This window comes from Caretta caretta, chromosome 11, assembly GCF_965140235.1.
Source record: "Caretta caretta isolate rCarCar2 chromosome 11, rCarCar1.hap1, whole genome shotgun sequence".
In the NCBI taxonomy this organism is placed as follows: Eukaryota; Metazoa; Chordata; order Testudines; family Cheloniidae; genus Caretta; species Caretta caretta.
This window is the reverse complement of record NC_134216.1, coordinates 74,974,067-74,996,953: the sequence shown is the minus strand read 5'-3', so window position 1 is coordinate 74,996,953 and position 22,887 is coordinate 74,974,067. Positions and strand designations below refer to the sequence as shown.

The following is a 22,887-nucleotide window of genomic DNA, read 5'->3' as shown; positions in this document are numbered from 1 at the left end:
AAAGAGCAAATACAGTACAGTACTGTGCTAAACATAAACTACTAAAAAAATAAAGGGAAAGTTTAAAAAAAAATTGACTAGCCAAGGAAACTGTTTCTGTGCTTGCTTCATTTAAATTAAGGTGGTTAAAATCAGTGTTTTTTCTTCTGCATAGCAAAGTTTCAAAACTATTAAGTCAATGCTCAGTTGTAAACTTTTGAAAGAACAACCCTAACGTTTTGTTCAGAGTCACAAACATTTCAGAGGTTCTACTGTATTAGAGAGAACAAGGAGTCCGGTGGCATCTTAAAGACCAACGTATTTATTTGGGCATAAGCTTTCGTGGGTAAAAAACCCACTTCTTCAGATGCATGGAGTGCAAATTACAGATGCAGGCATTATACACTGACACATGAAGAGAAGGGAGTTACCTCACAAGTGGAGAACCAGTGTTGACAGGGCGAATTCGATCAGGGTGGATGTAGTCCACTCCCAATAATTGATGAGGACGTGTCAATTCCAGGATGGGCAAAGCTGCTTTTGTAATGAGCCAGCCACTCCCAGTCCCTATTCAAGCCCAAATTAATGATGATAAATTTGCAAATGAATTTTAGTTCTGGTCCTCTACTTGTGAGGTAACTCCCTTCTCTTCATGTGTCAGTATATAATGCCTGCATCTGTAATTTTCACTCCATGCATCTGAAGAAGGTTTTTTACCCATGAAAGCTTATGCCCAAATAAATCTGTTAGTCTTTAAGGTGCCACCGGACTCCTTGTTGTTTTTGTGGATACAGACTAACACAGTTACGCCCTGATACTTGTATTAGAGAAAGAGAGGCTCTACTGTATTAGAGAGAGAGAGGTGTGTGCTCTCTTCAGGTATGGACAACTTTTGGTCAAAATTTCTGTATGGTTTAAATTTCCATGGTCTGTCTTTCAGGAATGGCAGCGGTAAAGCCGTCTCAAACGTGATCATAGACAAACAGAATTCTGATGATGAGGATGATCAGTTTGTGGTGGAGGCAGCACCACAGCTACCTGAAATGCCAGAAATGGAAACGGTCAGTTAATATAACAAAACCCAGCCTTTTTGTTCAAATGTGTGTTCAGTTCCCTTTAATGCTGTCCAATTTTTTTTTTTATTTGAGCAGTTTCTTATCTGAGATGCGTGCATGCTTTAGATCACAGCAGTGTAAGCTTCCTAATAACTAAAAGCTTTTTCTTTTTCTTATGTAGGAGCCAATAGTGGAGCTGGATGGTGATGAGAAGCATGGTAAGTTTCTCTGGCTCTTCTCCGTTCATCTGTGGTTCATACTCTGCACAGGATGTAAAAGAATCTTAAATAGATAATGGGAATAACCTTTCTTAATCATGTTTTGATCTTGCATCTTGAGGGTACATACTTCTAATTTATGCAATAACTTTAAAAAAGAAAAATATAGAAACAAGCTATTTAGCAAAAGCAATCTGTTCTTATTGTAACAGGGTAGCAGGATCTACAATCCAGGTAGGGATACAGATTTGTTAATTCATCCTGTTAACGAGAGTTTAGAACCCTGCTGAGTAAATTCTGCTAACTTATTATGGTAGGTACCGCTGGTAAAGTCCACAGAGAACCAGCATATTATCAGATCAAAGTGAAACTAAACTGTGGTATCAGTATGTTTGCGCTGCGAAGTTTTAAAGAAGATCAAACCACTGAACTGGCAGAAGTCACTGACTAAGCACCGTGAACCAAAGTTTGTTGACGTGCTCAACCAGCTTTTTAGAGCAATAGCTTCAGGTGCAGAAAGAATATTTTCTTCGTTTCAGTTTATTCAGCTGGTTCAATTCAATGACTAGTTCATTCATCGTTGAGAAACTGCTTATGAGTTGAAAAAGCAGGGAAGTTTATTTTCCTTCCCTAATCTATGAATAAAAACTACGGATTAGAGGATAAGATCTACTAGTTCTAAAATCTTGAAGGACATGGTGACCAGAAACAATTAGTTCTCTTCATTAATTACGGATAATACTTCCCTTTGTTTATTAAATTAGTTTTAAATGCAAAACGTTTTTGATAGACATTTTTCTTACATATCAGCACATTTAAAGTAGTGTTATTTAGTAAATAAAATGCGATTTTTGTACATTTTTAATTGAATTTCTATTTCCATCCAAATAGAGATAGACACACATTGTATTCTTTGTAAGTAATCATTGTAATCGCATTGTAAGTAAAAAAAAAAAAAAAAAATCATCTAGCAAATAAGAAACGCATCATTCACATTCACCATTTTCTAACTTAATAAAATATAAAACTTAAGAATCTAAATACATATAAGTTAAACTATATAATTGCTTAAATAAATCTGTATAATATAGTATATCCTCCTGGTTAGCAAAATAAGCACCAAAGTTAGGATAATGGCTATATTTAGTTGCAGATCAACATGTTTTAATGGTTACCAACCAATGAGAATCAACCTTTCTCTTTAGGAAGATAACTAAAAAGTACAAATGCAAAACAGTATTAAAATTGAAGATTTAAATCATGGTTTCCGATTTAAAATTGGTGATTTAAATCAATCCACCAGGCACCTAGGCTTAATTAGTTTTGTTTTGTGGTGGTGACTGAATTACCAGTAAAGCAAATCCCAAGAAGGAGCTAAGTTTGGTATTATTATACAGCCGATGTAGACTTTCTTTTGAGTGTGGTCGGAACTGTCAGGTCACACTTATATAATAAGCAGCACATATTATCAGGAACTAAACTTGTTGTCCTTTTAAATCAGGGGTTGGCAACCTTTCAGAAGTGGTGTGCCGAGTCTTCATTTATTCACTCTAATTTAAGGTTTTGCGTGCCAGTAATAAGAATCCATGCTGAGCTGCTCCCCCTCTTGGCCCTGTCTTCACCACTCACTGCCCCAGGCTGGGGCCAGAGGGGCACAGCGTGGGGCAGCTGCAGAGCCCCCCGGGCCAGTGGCTGGGACCCGGGGCTGGCAGCGGGCTGAGCAGGGATGGCGGCTGGAACCCCAGTCCGGCAGCGGAGCCCTCTGGACCAGTGGCTGGAAACTGGGCCTGGCAGCGGGCTGAGAGGGCTGGCAGACGGAACCCCAGGCCAGCAGCAGAGCCCCCGGGACCAGTGGCCCTGACCCGGGGCCAGCAGCGGGCTGAGCAGGGCCGGCAGACAGAACCCTGGATGGCAGAGGGCCGGCGGATGGTACCCCAGGCTGGCAGCAGAGCCCCCGGGACCATTGGCCAGGACCTGGGCAGTGTGAGTGCCACTGAAAATCAGGTCGCGTGCCGCCTTTGGAATGTGTGCCATAGGTTGCCTACCCCTGTTTTAAATTATAATAACACTGAATAGATACTTAACTTCTGAGAAGTGTCTCCTGAAAAACAATCATCTAGATATGAGTTCTAATCTGAGCTCTACCACTACCCATTTTGTGGCCTTGAGGGAGTCACTTAACTTCTCTCTGTCTCTGCCTATCAGGGACTGTGGTTTTGTGATTGTGGTAAGCCGCCAAGGGGTCAATTCCCATTTTATACTGAGACAGTGTATCTACACTGGAGTTTTGCATCAGTGTAGCTGCCCCAGTACAAATATCTCTATATAGACAGACCTTGGGATTGGATTGAGGATTGTCTAGTTTACAAGAGCTCCAGGTCAGCAAAGCGCTTAAGCTTTTGAAAATTTTACCTCACATGCTGAAGTGCCTAAGGGCTTGTCCATACGTAAAACACTACAGCAGCATAGCTGCACTGCTGTAATTCTTCAGTGTAGAGACTACTTACTCTGACAGGAGGAACTGCACGGCAGAGGTAATCCACCTCCGTGAGAGATGGTAGCTAGGTCGACATACCAATGTCTACATGGGGACTTAGGCCTGGTCTACACTACAGAGTTAGGTCAATGTAAAGCAGCTTATGTTGACCTGTTTATGTCAGTGTAGACACTACAGCCTTGTTCCCGCTAATGTAAGTGCCCTACTACACCTACATAATAATTCCACCTCCACAAGAGGCGTAGGGCTTATGTCGATGTAGTTAGGATGATGCAGCATCAATGCGAACACTATGAGTTACTTACATTGGCTCCATGCTGGAGCCGTGAAACTGACAAGAAAGCTGCTCGCAGCTTGAGCGATCACCCAGGGGTGGGTCGGGGGCTCCAACTAGAGCCTGGCTGCCCCCCAGGCTCTTGTCCTCCAGTTCAGCTGCTGCTCTGGCTCTCTGTTGGGAGCCCCGCAACACCGAGGCTCCCAGCTCACCACTCCCTCCACACTGGGCTCTTGGCTCCCCACTGGGAACCTGGCAGCCACCCAGGTTCTAGGTGTGGAGCTCCAAGTGGGGAGCAGGGAGCCAAGAACCTGGAGGGGGTGGGAGTGAGAGCAGACAGGCTCCCAGCAGGGAGCTATGTAGAGCTGAGATTCTGAGCTCTCAGCCCCCCCTTAAGTCTCTGGAAGTGTTCCTGGTGAGGAGGCACATCACCAACAGAAGGAGGGCAGTGTGGACTTGAACCACCGCAGTAACTGCTGCAGTAGCTATAAGACAACCAAAAATAGTTTGTAGTGTAGATATGCCCTTAGGTCAGCTTAACTAAACTGCTCGGGGGTGTGGATTTTTCACACCCCTGAGTGACATAATTATACCAACCTAATTTTCTGCAGTAGACCAGGCCTGACTCCTGCTGGTACTTAAGCTTCTAAGTCACTTAAATGCTTTTGAAAATGTTATCCATACTTAAATTTATGCAGATGCTTCAGTCTCATTGATTTCACATTCTTAAGTGCTTAGCTGAATCAGGGCTAAGGTGTTGTGAAGACTAGCTCATGTTTGCATAACGCTTTGAAAACATAAAATACTATCTAGGTATCAAGTACTATTGTTGTTTCTCACAGCCATAAGAATGTTATGTTAAAGTATGAAAAAAGATGAGAAAAATCATGTGGAAACTGATTCTGAGCTAGCCCAGAAATCTGCAGGGAGTTAGTTTCAGACTTCATACTCAGTAGCCCAGCATGGTCTGTGTGACCACTTCAGTTAACAGGAAAGATGAGTTGTCGCTACATAGTGTCATTTAAATGAGAATTTCTGAAGGACACTGTACCTGAATGAAAGTATAGAAAACCTGTACCTCCAATATTTAGCATTGTTGTGCTAAAATGAAATAAAATGCTTTGAAGGAAAAAAAACAAAAACCTTTCAACTGTTTGATTGCTGAACCTTAACAGACTACATCTCTAGATATATTATAACTATATTTTAAAACAGAATAAATTAAATGTCTCTTACCTAACAATACCTGAGTGCTGTTTCCTCTTCTACAATACACACCTAAGACTGCATAGGAAATGCAGGTAATACCTTGTGTTGCTTTAGGTACTAATGACGACATTAAAAGTTGCAGAAAAAATAGAATCCTGCAAATTCTGATCTTCATAGCTATGAAAAGCCTGTTGGGCAGTGCACCATGGCAGTGTAATCTGTAACTCTGTCAGTGTGAATAGTAGACTTGGTATCTCTGAAATGTAATCAAGTATCCAATTCAGATGGTTGTCTCTTTAGGCTGAGTTCAGGAGACATGCTTTGTCTCGAAATAATTTAAATGTTCTTGTGGCATGTTACTTTAGCCAGCAGTGTGTGTACCTCTGTATGACCCACTGATTTAGAGTAAACTTTGAAAAAGTGTACAAATAAATCTACACAAGCAACTTGGTTCTAAACATCATTAGGCTTATTCTTTATCCCAAATCTCATTTATTTAGTTTCTCAAAACCTAGAATCCATTGTAATTGTATTGGACCTGGTTTATTTGAGAGAGGTGTTTTCCTAAAAGTCCACATGTAAATTTTGCACTTTGTAAAGGAAGGGCATAGAGATTAGATGATCTCTGTATGTAGTTTGTACAGCATTTGGCTAATTTTTCTGAATGAAAAATGCTGTATAAATGTAAGAGATTGTTATGATAACATATAAGTCAAGAGTGTGGTTCTATACCTTTAGTGAACTATACTTTCACATAATTTTGTGTTAATTTTTTCAAATGTATTTAAATCAAAATTAAAACCACATTTACTCTTTGATATTTTTGCAAAACAAAGGTTTACTTTAACCTACTTTGGGTGGTTCAGGTTGCCTTTAAGTCAGCAGTTCAAAGGCTAGAATAGTAGTCTTGTAAATATACTGTTATAACATGAGGTAGTCTGATTGACAAAAGTAGTTGTTTGGGGATGTTGTCCTTTGGGCTGTTCCCATTTATCCTTCTCCTATCCATTACCCTCCAGCCAAGCAGATTTAGATGTGGCTCCCGTAAAGCCTTTATCCTTGCTTTGACCACCAGTTTAGATGCTGCCTCTTTGGCAGTTCAACCGAGAAGAGCAAAAGACAGACCTTGGTATGTGCCTCAGGAAGATGAACGAAGCCTAGTAGGCCTCTATTATGATTCTGTGACCTGACTTGATTTCTTTCCTCTCCCCATCTCCTCTCTGGTTGTGCTGTGTAATGTACTTGCCACTACACCATCTTGACATCATATAGAGATGGGATAGATAGACTAATTTACTGGAATACAGTTACAGCTGGTCTAAAATCACTTTTCATTTAACAGAATTAAGTGATCAGGTTTTAGATTAGTTTTCAGATTATTTACAACAGTGTTTTAGTATCAGTAACCAGCACTAAGAGAAACATTGATCTTCAACAGGTGGTCTTGTAAAAAGAATCTTGGAAACAAAGAGAGATTATGAGACATCGCAACAGTCAAAGTCTACAGAGAAGGTAATTTGATAACGGGCTCCAAAGACTTGTCATTCATAAATGTTTCAGTAGTGACCTCTCTTTCGTCCGTGCATTGTTTTTTTCTTCCCAGTTTTATTTTCCTTACTTATCTAGTTATTATCCTTGATTTCTTAAATTTATCTTTGTGCTTCTCAAATTATGTCAAGCTTTCCATATCAGTCTGCCTTTCTCCTTTTTTTCATTCTGTTTTTGTATTTGGTACCGTACTCCTTTTTCATGTCCTTTATTTTCATTAGCTAGAAAATGAAAAAAAGACAGGACAGAGAATGAGGAAAATAAGTGAGTCTCAGAAGATAGTGACATCTCTCATTTTGCTACTTATCAAATGTCACTGAACACTCGTATTCTGGTCAGAGCTCTATAATTGAAGTCGCTTGACTTTATCAAGAAAGCATCTTTGCAGCAACAGAAGCCAATGAGTTTTATTAATTTCAAGCTGCTGTAGTTGTAACACTGCTTCAGTTGGGAACTATATGAGGCATGATTTGTGTGTTTGAATAGCTGTAATGTTTTGATTCCAGTCTTAGTTGTCCTTTGGGCATTTGTAGAGCAGCATCCTGTTGTCCAACAACAGTTTTCATGGGCTGCTAACCAAAATAGGATCTTAAGATACTGTTAACCTTATAAAGTATAATCAGATGTTGGTTCTCTGATACTGCTTCATGTCTCCAAAGCTATCTTGATTCCAGTCAGTACTGAAGTGTAATTAATGTAGTATGTGTCTTTAGTCTTTATACTGAAAATCCTTTACTGTTTGTGCCTTGTCAAGATCTTGTTGCAAATGCCTATTAGAGTGCACAATAACTTTTGATTGATTTTCCTGATCAACCAGCCATTGAGAAGGCTAGTAAATTATTGGGCCAACTTGATGAGCTGGAGAAAGACCTTGGGAGTCACTAAAATATATGTTGGCGAGTGCCAATATAAGAACCTAGACAGGTAGACTTTCATGTGCTTACAAGAAGGCACTTGTAACTCCCAATTATCATCAAATCTCACCTGGAAAGTCCACAAACCTATTTTTACTTCAGTTTATCCTTAATCTTTATTCATAACTGTTGTCATTGGGCAAGAACTTCAGTAGTGACCTGGGATTTTATGTGCCTCAGATATTGGGTGCCCAACTTGAAAAAAGGTGCTGAGCACCCATCTTCTGAAAATCTTGCCCCTATTAAGGTGTCTCAGGTTGGGCATCCAAAATCACTAGTCAGTTTTGAGGACCTTGGCCATTGGGTTTCTTTTGTCATATCAGAGTTAATAATTTCACACTTAGTGGCAGACTATATGGCTATAGTTTTAATATTAGTCCCAAAGATACCTTGAGTCATGAAGGTTATTTGATGACTTTGTGGTTGATTCATTGTTGTGGACAAGTATCTTGGGAAGCTTTTGAATACTATAGTCCCATTCTAGTCATATATCTCTTTTTTTAATTTGATGCAACAAGGCTGGCTGCTGGCATCTTGGTGGATCAGGAACAGAATTCATTAGAGAGTATAAATATCTATAGATGACTGAAAAACAGACACACCTGAAGAACTTACCTTATGAAGAGCTATTATGGCTCAATAGTGGCCTCTAGTTTCTGTGCCAAAAGTGGTAGTGTTAACCTGAACCCTTCGAAGTATAATCTTCAGTTTGTCCATAGTTAAGACCCGAGATTGGTATATCTAGTCTTAAAAAATAAACACAGTTTGCCTTGCTGTCTGGAGGCAGTAGATTATGTTGTCAGAAAGGCCTGGATCCACAAATAGACATAGGGGTTGCGATGCCTAACTTGTAGGCGCCTAAAAATCACTGAAATCCACAAAGCCTGAATTAGGCCACGTTCTCCCTATACAATGAATGGGGAGAGGCAAGCAATTTAGGCACCTAAATCCCTTTATGGATCTAGGGCAGAGGAATCAGGATTTACTTTCCTTCCTCCCCGTGTTGGGACTGTCAAGGAGGAATGCAGTTCCTCAGAGGGAAGGAGCATCTTTCTGAGTGATGGGGGAGGCTGTGTCCAGCCAGCCTTCCTTGGCCGGGGGAGAGTCCCACAATGCGGCAGAGGAAAAGTGATGTCAAACAATACAATGAATACCTCCTCAAACAAGAAAACCCATTAGATTTTTCCAAATGGCAACCCATTATCAGAAGACTTTGCTGCGTCAAACTCCTCTTTATTCTACTTTAAAATACATTGCATTACAAATCATAGACCATAGAAGTGTAGGACTGGAAGGAACCTCAAGAGGTCTTCTAGTCCAGTCCCCTGCACTCAAGGCAGGACTAAGTATTATCTAGACTGAAACAGTCAAAAGGCAGACCGCAGACCAAATCTAGACCAAAAGACGTGTTTGAACAGACTGCAAAATCTTTTTATTTACTGATGATCATTATTGTTGTTTTTAAAATTATTTTTACCCTCTCCTTTTCTCACAGTGCAATCTCCAATACGTTGTACTGTGAATTAATGATTGACTGGTCCACCTTAATTCTTTATTTGCTTAATTTGAGCTATCATCATTTCCTCCAATAAAAAACTGTGTGTTCCTTTTTAAAAAATGATTTCATGCTCATAGGCGCATTTACTCTGTTGAAAGCGGTAGTCCTGCCTCCGGTGGTTTCGACATTTAATGGCTTTACTTTTTTTTGGTGCCATGTTTAAACATAAAGTTGATACCAAAAACTGTTCATTTCAGGAAGAGTGGACTAATACTTACTGTTTTATTTTGCACAGCATCAGAACAGAGGCTTGACCACTATGCTTAATTTATACAGCGGTTTGATTTTATTTTTCATGTAATGCATTACAAATATTAGCAATGGGGTATATTACTAATGCACAGCTTGTATGAGTTTGTTGAATAGGGGCACTTGCGGTGTGAAAAATGTTTCTCTAGAGTCTGGACCTTGACTACACCTTGACCGAGAAATTTGGACCTTGACAAAAAATAATTGACTACCCCGATCTAGCCCAATACTAAATGTACAGATTTCAGAGTAACAGCCGTGTTAGTCTGTATTCGCAAAAAGAAAAGGAGTACTTGTGGCACCTTAGAAACTAACCAATTTATTTGAGCATAAGCTTTCGTGAGCTACAGCTCACTTCATCGGATGCATACTGTGGAAAATACAGAAGATGTTTTTATACACACAGACCATGAAAAAATGGGTGTTTATCACTACAAAGGGTTTTCTCTCTCCCCACCCCACTCTCCTGCTGGTAATACCTTATCTAAAGTGATCACTCTCCTTACAATGTGTATGATAATCAAGGTGGGCCATTTCCAGCACAAATCCAGGTTTTCTCTCTCCCCCACCCTCCAACCCACTCTCCTGTTGGTAATAGCTTTAGATAAGCTATAACCAGCAGGAGAGTGGGGTGGGGAGAGATAAAACCCTTTGTAGTGATAAACACCCATTTTTTCATGATCTGTGTGTATAAAAACATCTTCTGTATTTTCCACAGTATGCATCCGATGAAGTGAGCTGTAGCTCACGAAAGCTTATGCTCAAATAAATTGGTTAGTCTCTAAGGTGCCACAAGTGCTCCTTTTCTTTAAATGTACAGAAATACTAGCCCCCTCTGGTTCTTACAGCAAAGTCTATTGTTTACAACAAATTTTAGTGAAAGTTCATAGAATCATAGAATATCAGGGTTGGATGGGACCTCAGGAGGTCATCTAGTCCAACCCCCTGCTCAAAGCAGGACCAATCCCCAATTAAATCATCCCAGCCAGGGCTTTGTCAAGCCTGACCTTAAAAGCTTCTAAGGAAGGAGATTCTACCATTTCCCTAGGTAACGCATTCCAGTGTTTCACCACCCTCCTAGTGAAAAAGTTTTTCCTAATATCCAACCTAAACCTCCGCCACTGCAACTTGAGACCATTACTCCTTGTTCGGTCATCTGCTAGCACTCAGAACAGTCTAGATCCATCCTCTTTGGTACCCCCTTTCAGGTAGTTGAAAGCAGCTATCAAATCCCCCCTCATTTTTTTCTTCTGCAGACTAAACAATCCCAGTTCCCTCAGCCTCTCCTCATAAGTCATGTGTTCCAGACCCCTAATCATTTTTGTTTCCCTTCGCCGGACTCTTTCCAATTTATCCACATCCTTCTTGTAGTGTGGGGCCCAAAACTGGACACGTTACTCCAGATGAGGCCTCGCCAATGTCGAATAGAGGGGAACGATCACGTCCCTCGATCTGCTGGCTATGCCCCTACTTATACATCCCAAAATGCCGTTGGCCTTCTTGGCAGCAAGGGCACACTGCTGACTCATATCCAGCTTCTCGTCCACTGTCACCCCTAGGTCCTTTTCCGCAGAACTGCTGCCTAGCCATTCGGTCCCTAGTCTATAGCTATGCATTGGGTTCTTCCGTCCTAAGTGCAGGACCCTGCACTTATCCTTATTGAACCTCATCAGATTTCTTTTGGCCCAATCCTCCAATTTGTCTAGGTCTTTCTGTATCCTCTCCCTGCCCTCCAGCGTATCTACCACTCCTCCCAGTTTAGTATCATCCGCAGATTTGCTGAGAGTGCAATCCACACTATCCTCCAGATCATTTATGAAGATATTGAATAAAACCGGCCCGAGGACCAACCCCTGGGGCACTCCACTTGACACTGGCTGCCAACTAGACATGGAGCCATTGATCACTAGCCGTTGAGCCTGACAATCTAGCCAACTTTCTAGCCACCTTATAGTGCATTCATCCAGCCCATACTTCCTTAACTTGCTGACAAGAATACTGTGGGAGACCGTGTAAAAAGCTTTGCTAAAGTCAAGAAACAGTACATCCACTGCTTTCCCTTCATCCACAGAACCAGTAAGCTCATCATAGAAGGCGATTAGATTAGTCAGGCATGACCTTCCCTTGGGGAATCCATGCTGACTGTTCCTGATCACTTTCCTCTCATATACAAAGTATATAGGTCATCTTGAACTAATAAGGCTGTTGATTTAATATCCATTGGCAGGAATGAGCTCTGTCTGTATACAAATGCTTAGAGAATGGAAGGGATGAGTGAGTGACATTCTGCTCTGCAGTACTGCATAATTAGTTACCAGCAGTGTACACTGAACTTGTATTGGATTTTCTTCTGTGCACGTTACCATTCCTAGATCTGTAACTAGATGGTGCTGTTCAATCATCAAATCTGATAAACTGGATTTGGGGGAAATTATCAGGTCATTTAGTTCATTCCTCTGCCAGGGCGGGATTGTTCTGTAGAGTATTTTGTCCTGTCAAGGTAAGCAGTGGGACTTCATCCATTTCCTGTGAGAAGCTGTACAACACCTAATAGATTTCACTGTCAGGAGACTTTTTTTTTGGTAATCAGCCCAAATCTCCTTTTGAATAATTTCATTCCATTTCTCCTAATTAAATCTCCTTAAACCATAGTGAACAAATCTGCTCCCTTCTGGCCATTCACATTTTTCAAATGCACATGGCAGTTGTATCCCTCCTCTGTGATCATTTAGTCACACTGTATATCTTTGTATCATATGACCTCTAAGTAGCTGCCTGCTATTGTACTGGGTCTTTATCGCTACTGCTTTTCAGATTACATCAGAGACATCTTTATGATCCAGAGAGAAGCTGTTATTTTTCCAACAATAGAGAAGAACTGTTTGAGGGGGAAATTAAAGGAGCTTGGTAGCTGTGATAATTGGAGGGTGTTGGATTTCAGGAAAGCATTTGCCTTAATTTGAGGAATTAAGAAACTGAATGTGTGGTGCAAAAAGAAATAGTATTAAAAATATCTTCACTCAGGCACTGTCAGGGGAATTGCAAAGTCCATATGTTGAGAGTGATACAGCTGGATATCTGACACACTGTGGTAGCGTTGGAGCTAATGGAGGAGGTCTCATCTCTCTCAAGCTATAGCTGAACTGCCTCGTTAACTTGGTGACTGCAAAATCTTAGTTGCAGTTGGCAGTAAGAAGGTGGGTTTTTTTCCCCCTAAAAGTAAGAGTACGTATCTTCCCTGATGTTGCTAAACTAATCCTGCTGGCAGAAGAATGTTTCTTCTTTCCATCTTCAATTCTTTAGACTTTAAAGCCTAAAGCTGTTACTTAGCAAAGATCAGAAAAATTGTCTGTCTGTATTCTGAGTACTGTTTATGTGCATTAATTTATTATTAGATACTGTTTGATTTTAAAAATCCAATCTATAAAGTGGGTAAAGATGGTAAATTAATGCTTAGAATTCAGCAGTGTTATGTTTTGACTAGAGGATATTACACACCGTAACTTTTAACTGCTGATTGCAATGTAGCATTTATTTATTCATAGCTTCATCTGAAATACTTTCCGTGCCCACCCTCACAAACATACCTATGCTTTCTTGAAACACTGGTGTTAGAAAAAGAAGGTTAAATCTACAAATGCAAAAGCTATGTAGTGAAAGTACTTAAAATAATATACAAATTTTTCAGGTCAAACAAAGAGGTCACCTTGGAAATACACAAGGTTTTTGCTGTCTTGATTAGCTGCATTCAGCCTAACAAATTCTTGAAAAGACTTCCTAAATATATTTGGTTAGAACCTGACCCCTATATTAAACAGTCAGAGAAAGAAACAGATGTTATGTTTTGTATTCCACTTCATTTATTTGATGCATGGCAAAAGTAGACAGGTTATGAAATAGAGTTTTTGCTATGTGGGATCACTTAATAAAAGCTCCCACCTTTGTACTACCAAAAAAGTTCACTGGCTCTGAAAAAGAAGCAATTCTGCAAGGTTTTTGCTTGAAACAAATTTAGTAAATAGTTCCATAACCTGGATAAAGTTTCCTTTTATCACAAATGGTTTAAAAACAAAAAATCTTATCACTTTAAGACCAAACCAATCATGCTGATTGTTGATATTATTTTTGGTAAAGTTCCTCAGAACAGCATAGACTCTGCACTAGTCTATCAGCCATATGATATGAGGGATCCCCCATAAATGCAATTAGTCATTTATGTATGCAGTGGTGTAGTCTTGTCAGTCCCAGGATATTAGAGACACAGGTGAGGTAATATTTTTTTATAGCTGAAGAAGCATTCTGTGTAGCTCAAAAGTTTCTTTCTCACCAGCAGAAGTTGGTTCAATAAAAGATGTTACCTCAGAAGTAGTAATTTATGACAGTTAAATTAGCTGTGTTTGTTTAAACTATCCTCAGATCAAGTGTTGTGACAGTCTGTTCTTTGGGAGCCCAAGCTTCTCTGTATCCTACTAGTTTGTGTCACAAGGAAATGCTTACAGTGGGATTTAACTATGAGAATGCAGCTACCCTAGGGGCATACCGAAGGCCAGTTGTATTATCAGTGCTTTGTCGTGATGTAGTGATTATTTAAAGCTGCAATAAAATACAGTGAGAAACTTTTGATACTAGCATAATGAATATGTTTCTGCAAGTAAACAACCATACTATTTCAGGGCTCCTGCAGTAGAGCCTGGATATGGCTGATGAACCTTTCATTTAACGTCACTGAGGGAAAATTAGCACAGGCTAATGGAATGCTCAAATCCATCTTGTCTTTTATCCTAGTCCCAGGTTCAGATCACTGTGACTGAGGCCTATACCCTGAGGTCACCAAAAGATGGTTGCAATGTAATGAACAGGATTTTGTGAATATTTATTATTTGAGTTCCTGTAGTGCCTGGAGTCCCCAATTAGAAATCGGGGCCTGTTATGCAAGACACTGTATGTGTACACCACACACCCAAAAAAAGAGATGATCCCTGCACTGAAGAGCTTACAATGTAAATATAAGATGAGACAACAGGTGGATACAGCAAACAGACTGGCGGGGGGGCAGAATGTATGCACAAAGTCACAGTGAGACAGTTATGCTTATTGTAATTACCAGGGGTCACAACACATTCGCTGCCTAATTAAGTGTTTTGTAGGTGTCATGGCAGAAGCAAGTTTCAAGGAGGAATTTGAAAGAGGACAGCAATGTGTCTTTGTGGAGTTATGTGAGGAGCCCTTCCCATGCATGACCTGAAAGAAAGCATGAAGTTGTCTAAAGGAAAAATTAGGGTATGTCTACACTGAAATGTAAGCCCAGGATTTGAACTCAGGCTCAAGTCTACCCCCTTCCATCTGCACACAAATTGTACTTTCTCGTGGCTCAGTCCCAGGACCCCATGGGGGTGCAGGGTCCAAGCCTGAATCAAGCTGGAACACAGGGTTCAAGCCCTATTGCTTTGCAGTGTTGACGCAGCCCCACCAGACTTGGGCTCTGGGAGTCCACCAAAAGTATCCCACAGGCTGACTTTCTTTGCTCACTGGAGAGTCAAGTTTAGTGGACAGTCAAGATTTCCTACACTGTATACCAACAAAGAGCTAAAGCACCCACATGTGGGAGGGCGCTAGTAATTCTGGCATACGGGTGGTTGGACTTGGCCCTACATAATGTAGTGTAGACACTGGAGCCCTAGGTTGGGATCCTGGGTTCAACAATTCCTAATCTGGGGTTACAAATGAGTGTAGACTCTCAAACCCTAGGTTAACAATCCTGGTCTGCTAACTCATGGTTGACCCTGGGCTTACATTGCAACGTAGACATATCCTTAGACTAATGGCTGATGAAGGCTGGTACCATTGACAGAGAGATGGGGATTCAACAGCTTAATAGTCTGAGAGATGAGGGAGAGCTAAGCCATGAAGGGCCTTAAATATGAAGACAAGTTATTTGTGTTTGTTGCGATGGGTGAGGCATGGAAATTGCCAGTGAAGGGATGCAAGAGTGGGGTCACGCAGTAAATGACAAGGCAGGAAGATGATTTTTTTTATTTTTGGTATCATTTTGAATGGATATAAATGCAGAGGCGGCGGGGCGAAGCATCTGCGAAGGCAAAGAAAGGAGAGATTGTAGTAGGCAAGGTTGAACTTTAAAGAAGTAAAGAAAGGAAACGAGCTTTAGCAGAATGGACAGAAAGCAACTGCTGGATCTTAAAGATGTCATTCAGAAAGAACCAATGTCTGTATAGAACTACTGCCCTCTATAAATCAGTGCTGAGTTAATATTTTCCACTTAACTTCCTGTATGTATAAAAATTAATCATTAGATTTGTTTTTGGATGGGTTTGGGTTTCAAAACCTCCTAGGACTTTGCTTAAACAAACCCTTGCTAAGTATTTAGTTTTGATGCTTCTCCAGAACGTTCATTGATGTTGAGTAAGATGACCACCAGAAGCTGACCTGGGCTAGGTGGCTCTTCCTGTGTTTGTTTCAGCATTTCTATTCCTCCATATAAATATGAACTTTAAATTGTGTGTTCTAAATAAAAAATAATATCCCTACTCTTCATGAAATCTGTTTTTTTTTTCTTTGTGGATTCCAGTTCAGAAGCTGGGAACACTCACTCACTTTCAGAATTTGCAGGGCAAATAACATTGTGTCCTTGTTTCTTGGCCTCCTACTTTGAACTTCATACCTGGTGTAAGCAGAAAAAGCATCCTGTTAATTGAGAAATGATTTGTTTTACTGTTTTCCAATGGTTTCTGTGAAAAGGTTTCTCTTGGACATCCCTAGTAGATAGTTTCTGCATTTTAAATAGACTATGCTATTTATGATCACACAATATTTTGTATAATAAAAAATCCAAACTGTGGTTTTGGAGTCAAATGGATTTAAAAAAAAAAAAAAAAAAACTTGTCCAAAATGAGTGTTCTGCCCTTTCCTGTGCTATAGAAAAAAGGGGGAAACGGTGTAGCTCAATAAAAGTGTGACTGTTTTGTTCTACTTTGATAGCAGGATGTACTACTTCGGTAAAAGGGGATGTAGAAACTGTTAACCGTTTATAGTGTGCATGTTTTGTAATTTAATCCATATTTCACTTCGTTCATTTTCAAACAACAAGCACTGTACGTGGTAATAAACATAAAATAAAAAACTATTATCAAATAATTCATTAAAATATTGACTCTAGAAATACCCTTTCCAAATGGTGAATAATTACATCACCTCTTTCCTAACTTTTTTAGGATGTCAAGCACTTCAAATTTACCGAAAAAATTGAACATTAGAACTGGGTGTTCTATGATAAACCATCTGCAGAGCTATGCACACCATAACCTTGTGTTAGTCGCTTAAGAAAGGCGGAATGAAATGAAAGTAAATCCTGTGGGTTGGTGGTTTATTTTGGGTTCCCATCCCTCCCCTCTCCCACCCGCACCCCCTGCATCAATGGTAGATTTTCCCTCATTGATTACAAAAAGAGAATGTTCCTACTTTTTAATTTGGCAAATCCCTGCGTGCCGTTCCACGTTGCAGTCTGTTCTGAACAAGGTAAGGGGAAAGGTAGATCTTTTCCCCAGGCATCCAAAATAAACATTTATCTTGGTGTCCTAAAAAAACATGAAGAAAAGGAGGCACACTGGGCCTATTGAGTGAAATAGTCCTTTTATATGGGGACAGTTTATTGATTCTTGGATTTTATTGAGAGTGGGTTGTTTGAAGTATATGACCAACTTAAATGATTCTGGCATTTTTCTTAAAATGGAATATATCCTGTTATATATTTGTGCAAAATGAGCAAAGGTGACATGTAGGATTTTACCACCCACATTGCTTGTTGTAATGCACCATCTGCCACAATTCTTAGGGATTTAAAGAGAAATTATCCAAGCAAATTTTAACCCATAAACGTAGCCGTGAGATCAGGAACTCTTCATTTTTATTAACTGCCTTTCTCACTGGGCATTCTTGCAAAGTTTTACTCATTTACTCTGTAGAAATAGTAGCTCTGCTATACATTTATCTGCGTCCCTGCACCTCTGATCAGAGATTTTAGATAGCAGTGTCCATTTGGCCCGCACATGCACTCTCCCTCCCTTGTGCTCTTCTTTTTGAAGGTAACTAGCCCTGCACGGGTGACCCACCCTCAGTTCTTTCTCTGCTGCCCCTGGCCTGAGACAGAGCGAATAGCAATCTGCTTTTCTCTTTACCTCAGAGTTTGAGTTCACTTTCTTAGCTCCTACTAGAGTTTCCATTTGTTTTTTCTTAGCTTTATAGAGTTTTCTTTAGTTTTTTTCCCCATGTTTAAAAAAAAAAAATCCTTCTCCCTGTTCCCACCCCCCTAGTTTTTCCCCCCACTGTCTGGGGATCACCACAGTAAGGAGCATACCTGGATCCCCCAGTTTTAAACAGTGCCTCTCCTGCAGGAATGCAATACTACTTACGGACGGACACTCTTGCTGCGTCCTGTGCCTCGGAGAGACTCCTATTCCTCAGAAGTGTACCTTGTGCCAACAATTGAATGCTAGATCCCCAAAGAACCAGGAGTTAAAGTAGAAACTAGTCCTGATGGAAGGTGCTCTGAAACAGTCACCTGACCCCAGTCCCAAATCCCCTCCACGGCAAAGATAGTCCCCAGAGCCTTCAACTTCTAAGGAGGGAGAGCTGAGCAGGAAATCTTCAGGCTCTTCTCGCTCTCTCCAAAAAGAGGGCTGCAAGCCCTCAGACTGAGCTCCTGACTGGCTAGAGGAGATCCCCAGCACAATGGGTCACTTAGGCACTGACGGCCCCAAAACACGGTACCCGTAGGACACATGGGTCCTCCGGTGCAGACACCACCTATAAGCCTAAGGACTTGAAGGGTGCAGGCTCTGAAGCAGCAGCACTGCCTGCTAAAGGCAAGAGCAAAGACCATACCGTCTCTGTGAAGGCGGTACCAACGCGGAAACCTACGGTACCAGCTACTTCAGGTATTTTGTGATCTGGTAAGCACTGACACTCCCAAAATACCAAAGCTTCTTAGAGGGAGTGTTCCACAGAGAGCTGTGATGCTTCACCTCCTTGGCAATCTCTTGGGGAGATAACCAAATTAATGCTGATTATGTCAGTAATAATTCCCAAGTAATAATAACAAGTCTCAACCCTCTTGGTATGGCCACTCGTGGGTACCACCACTCGTGCCCTTTCCCCAGCCCCAGTGGCTGTACGGGGACCTGTGAGCAGCCTACAGACATCATACTTCTCCGGCATCTAGCGTCTCTTACCGAGAATCCATAAGATGGTCTACTTCAGCCTCTGTATCCAGAGCCCCAGAACAGCAAGAGGAAACTTTTGAAGAGCAAGAGGCCAGCCTAGAAGAGGAGGTTACACCACACAGGAATATCTCCTCCTCCGCCTCCCCAGACGGGGCAGTGATGCCCCTATCACCATCCATGGCAAATGAATTTAAACTGCTTCAGGGTCTCACAAAAAGGATGGGAGACACTACAAATTCCCGCCGAAGAGGTGAAAGATACTCAGCACAAGTTACTAGATTTATATACTGCACATCTCCTCCTCCTCAAGAATCGTCCTCCCAGTCAATGAGATGCTTCTAGATCCTGCTAAGATCATTTGACAGACGCCAGCCTCCAGTACACCAACGTGTAAAAGGGCCGGTTAAAAAGTACTCTGTGCCCTCCAAGGATGCAGAATCCCTGTCTGTCTGTCTTCCTTCACCTACTTCTATAGTTGTGGATGCTGTGGATTCCCAGGGCTGACAATATCATACTAAATCCATTATGAGAGAGACTGGAATAGACTTGATTTATTTGGTAGGAAGGCATACTCCTCAGCAACCTTGCAATTCAGGATTGCCAACTACCAAGCCTTAATGGTGAAGTATGACCACATGAACTATGCTAAACGTAATGCCTTTATTGCCCACTTACCGGAAGCATAATGAGAACTGTTTCAAGCAATCCTACACGAGGGTCAGTTAGTAGTGAGAATGGCACTTCAGACCACGCTAGATGCCGCGGGTACAGCAGCGCGCTTGGTATCGATGGCGGTGGTGATGCGACGGACCTCATGGTTATATTTCTCAGGGCTGCTAAAGGAGGTAGAGACAGTGGTTGAGGGACCTCCTTTTCGAGGGCATACAAGACTGATGCATCACTCTATACTCTAAAGGACTCCAGAGCCACACTGTGCTTGCTAGGGATTTACACACCAGGACAGAAAAGAAAATTCAGTTCTTAGCCATCCCACGGATCCTGACCACCACAGTACCACAGCGTTACTATGAGCCACAGCAAAAGAGGCCTAGGATTCGAAGGCATAAACCATCAGCCGCTGAATCCTCAGCATCTTAGCCCTCAACCTCAAAACACCAGTTTTGATGCCTTGGTCAATTGGGGCGTTACTTTGGGCGAAATTATGCCCTCCACTGTGAAGGAATTAAAAAATAAAATGTGGGCGAGCATAAGGTGCTGAGATACTGTGGTGATAGGTTCAGTACAAGACTCAAAGTAGAATGGAAAAATTTAATAGAAAAATCTGAGTGTGTGTCCATGAAGTTTGCCATGATACCTCCAGTGGATATGGCGTGGTGGATGGCAACGTGAAAAAGGTTGTGGCCCTCCAGGTCAAAGTGTGTCTTGAGATCCAGGGGGAAGTTTTATGGATCTCAGGAGAGAGATGATGTGTCATGATAAATGTATGGAGAGTGGTATAGATTGCAGAACAAATGGGAATTATTACTGACATAATCAGCATTAATTTGGTTATCTCCCCAAGAGATTGCCAAGGAGGTGAAGCATCACAGCTCTCTGTGGAACACTCCCTCTAAGAAGCTTTGGTATTTTGGGAGTGTCAGTGCTTACCAGATCACAAAGGACAAAACTGGTCAAGAAAGACTTGCTTTGAAGTTTGTATTACAAACGAGAGCAAAATACCTGAATACTGTCCTCTTTAATCGATACAGTGGTACAGTATAATGAAACACCTGCTTTGAAGAAAGAAGTAATGGGCAAGTAACAGAAGAATTAAATTGAGTATTTCTTTTAACCGTCAAACCATAAGCCCACAACACTCAAGAACTGACTTTCGAAGCCAAGGTCACAAAGTTCACCAGTGTTCATTGCCTCACCTGATTCCTAATTAAACAAATCTGAAGTTCTAAAGTCCCTGAAAACTCTGAAGTCCCACAGTTTTCATACAGTGTGTGTGGTAAAATACAAGCATCAGAAGTAAGTAAATCTGCCTTAAAATCTTAGAAGTATTTTTCTAAAATATATATCTGAGTTCATCAGTAAGCCAAAGGCTGTTGAAATGTGGTTGGCAGAATTCCCTGCTGCCTGTAGATTGCAGCTGAGCAAACAATCCACAGCTTGTGTAGGAAGAAAGTCCAATCAGGTAGGGGGGCAATAGGGGACAGTATAGTAGATTGTGGCCCAGTGAGGCACACCCTGGCTGCCACCTCTGGATTTATATAGCCTGTAGGAACTGCTTTTAGTAACCGATCAATCCTGGAGCTAGGATGTTAAATAAAGACCTTCTAGTTTTCCTGCATCCATTAAATAGCTGAAAGGAATTTACATCAACTTCAACATGCACAAACTTTGCACTAAAGGAAAACTCAGTTTTGGAAACCAAACTCTCTGGCTGCTGGCTTTTTTTTTAATAGAAAGAAAAATGAATCCAGAAAGGAGGGACTTCGGGGGTGAGGTGGAGATGGAAATTCTGTTGCAGCAAATGGTGCATTTGAAGGAAAGCTCACTGGAATAGGTTTGTTACAGAATGTTAATGATGTGTCAGCTAAGGTCAGATTGGCCATTGTGATTTAGTCACTTTTTGGCAAATACTAGTCTGTCACTCCAAGTTAAATGCTGTGGGCTCGGAGTTTCCAAGATGCCTAAGGGACTTTGGCAACCAACTTCCATTGAAAGTCAGATCTGAGTGCCTAAGTCCCTTGGGATGCTTTGAAAATCCCATCCACTGTCCTTTTAATTTTTTTTAAAATCTTGTCTTCCCCAGTTACTGTACTTGGACCACCAAGAGGGAAAATTTTAAAGACACAAATGGCAGTGAGTTGCCCAGCTCTATCAAAAATCAGTCTTATTTGGACACCTAAACTTCCATCTGTGCCTGTGACACTCTTATCCGAAAATCAGCATGTTGTGTTAGTGACACACTGGGCACACTGACTTACCAGTGCCAGTCTAGCTGAGCCACACTGACTAACCATGTTGTTGTACCCGATGGAGTCTCATGATGGTGTTCAGTAGACATGATACTCAGCGGTCATGCTTCCCACCAACACAGTTAATGATCAGATCTCATGTTCTAGAGATCTTCCTGGAGCACTGTACCCCCTCTTGTAAACCTCTTTAGAATAGTAAAATGCTTTCTTACAGTAAATGTTCAGCCTTCTCCTGCTATGGTTTTATAGTTCACTTCTTTGATAGTTTTTCATAATGCTTTGGAAAGTGTCTTCTCCAATTTTTTTGGCTGGCAACTATCAGTATTTTTAAGAGTTAAAAATTTGATTATAATAAGATGAGCTACAACTAGTGGCAGAAAGACAATATTACAAGCAGGTGCTGTTCTAATTTCCTCTCGTGTTCTGCACCTCAGACTTACTACAGCCTATTAGTTGTTCAAGTCCTGTGTCCGTCTTGAGCAGGATGTTTATCATAACACACACTGCAATGATTTGGAATTATCCTTTTCAGGAGGGCAGCCTCCACTTTGTAGGAGTAAGTTGCACCTGCATTCCTGGAGTTAAGGTATAGCATAATGTATAATTGTAGCTGCTGTAATGAGGACAGAGTGAGCAATCAGGTGGAGGAGGGCTGTTAGTTGGACCAGGATGAGCTGAAGAATTCTTCTGATGCCACATATGTTTCCACCAGAACAGTCATTTAGTGATTCCATGGAGGGGAACCTGCCTTTCCTCAGTTCTTACAGAACCTGTCCAAGTCAGCTGATTTTCTGTTGAAGCCGGACCAGGAACCTACAAGGATACAGTTGATAGGTTCCTGAGCCACCAACTCTTGTCCAGTAAAGGATGCCATGGCCATGCACCTATTTTGGACCCACTGGTTAAGGAGATGTGGCAGACTTCTCACACAGCTTCTTTGTCTTAAGCAGTCAAGTATATCCTTCCCAAGAATGCCACTTACACTGTCTAACACCCTACCCATGAGAAGCTGGTGTTGAGAGGGTAATAGCTAAAGAGAAGACTAGCCACATGGATCCTGAAGATACCATCTTGTAGGAATCTCACTCGCCTCCTGTCAGAATTTGACACTAGCCTTTTTATAGATTTTTCTCTCAAACACTTTTGATATTCCACTGATCCTTTTGAATGGGCTTTTCTTTCTGGGCAAATGGCCACCCATGCAGTTGAAGGAACAGATTGGA

The 22,887-nt window shown here is 41.2% G+C and overlaps 1 protein-coding gene across 3 annotated transcripts in view; it reads left to right on the top strand.

The window, feature by feature from the left end:
- The window catches only part of TRAF3IP1 (TRAF3 interacting protein 1), a 92,637-nt gene that overhangs the window by 60,584 nt on the left and 9,166 nt on the right, over nt 1-22,887 (top strand). For all 3 annotated transcript variants that reach the window (XM_048869782.2, XM_048869783.2, XM_048869781.2), the window contains 3 exons: nt 920-1,040; nt 1,216-1,252; nt 6,671-6,744. In XM_048869782.2, the coding sequence (XP_048725739.1) occupies nt 920-1,040; nt 1,216-1,252; nt 6,671-6,744 (232 nt within the window). The remainder of the gene's footprint in view (nt 1-919; nt 1,041-1,215; nt 1,253-6,670; nt 6,745-22,887) is intronic.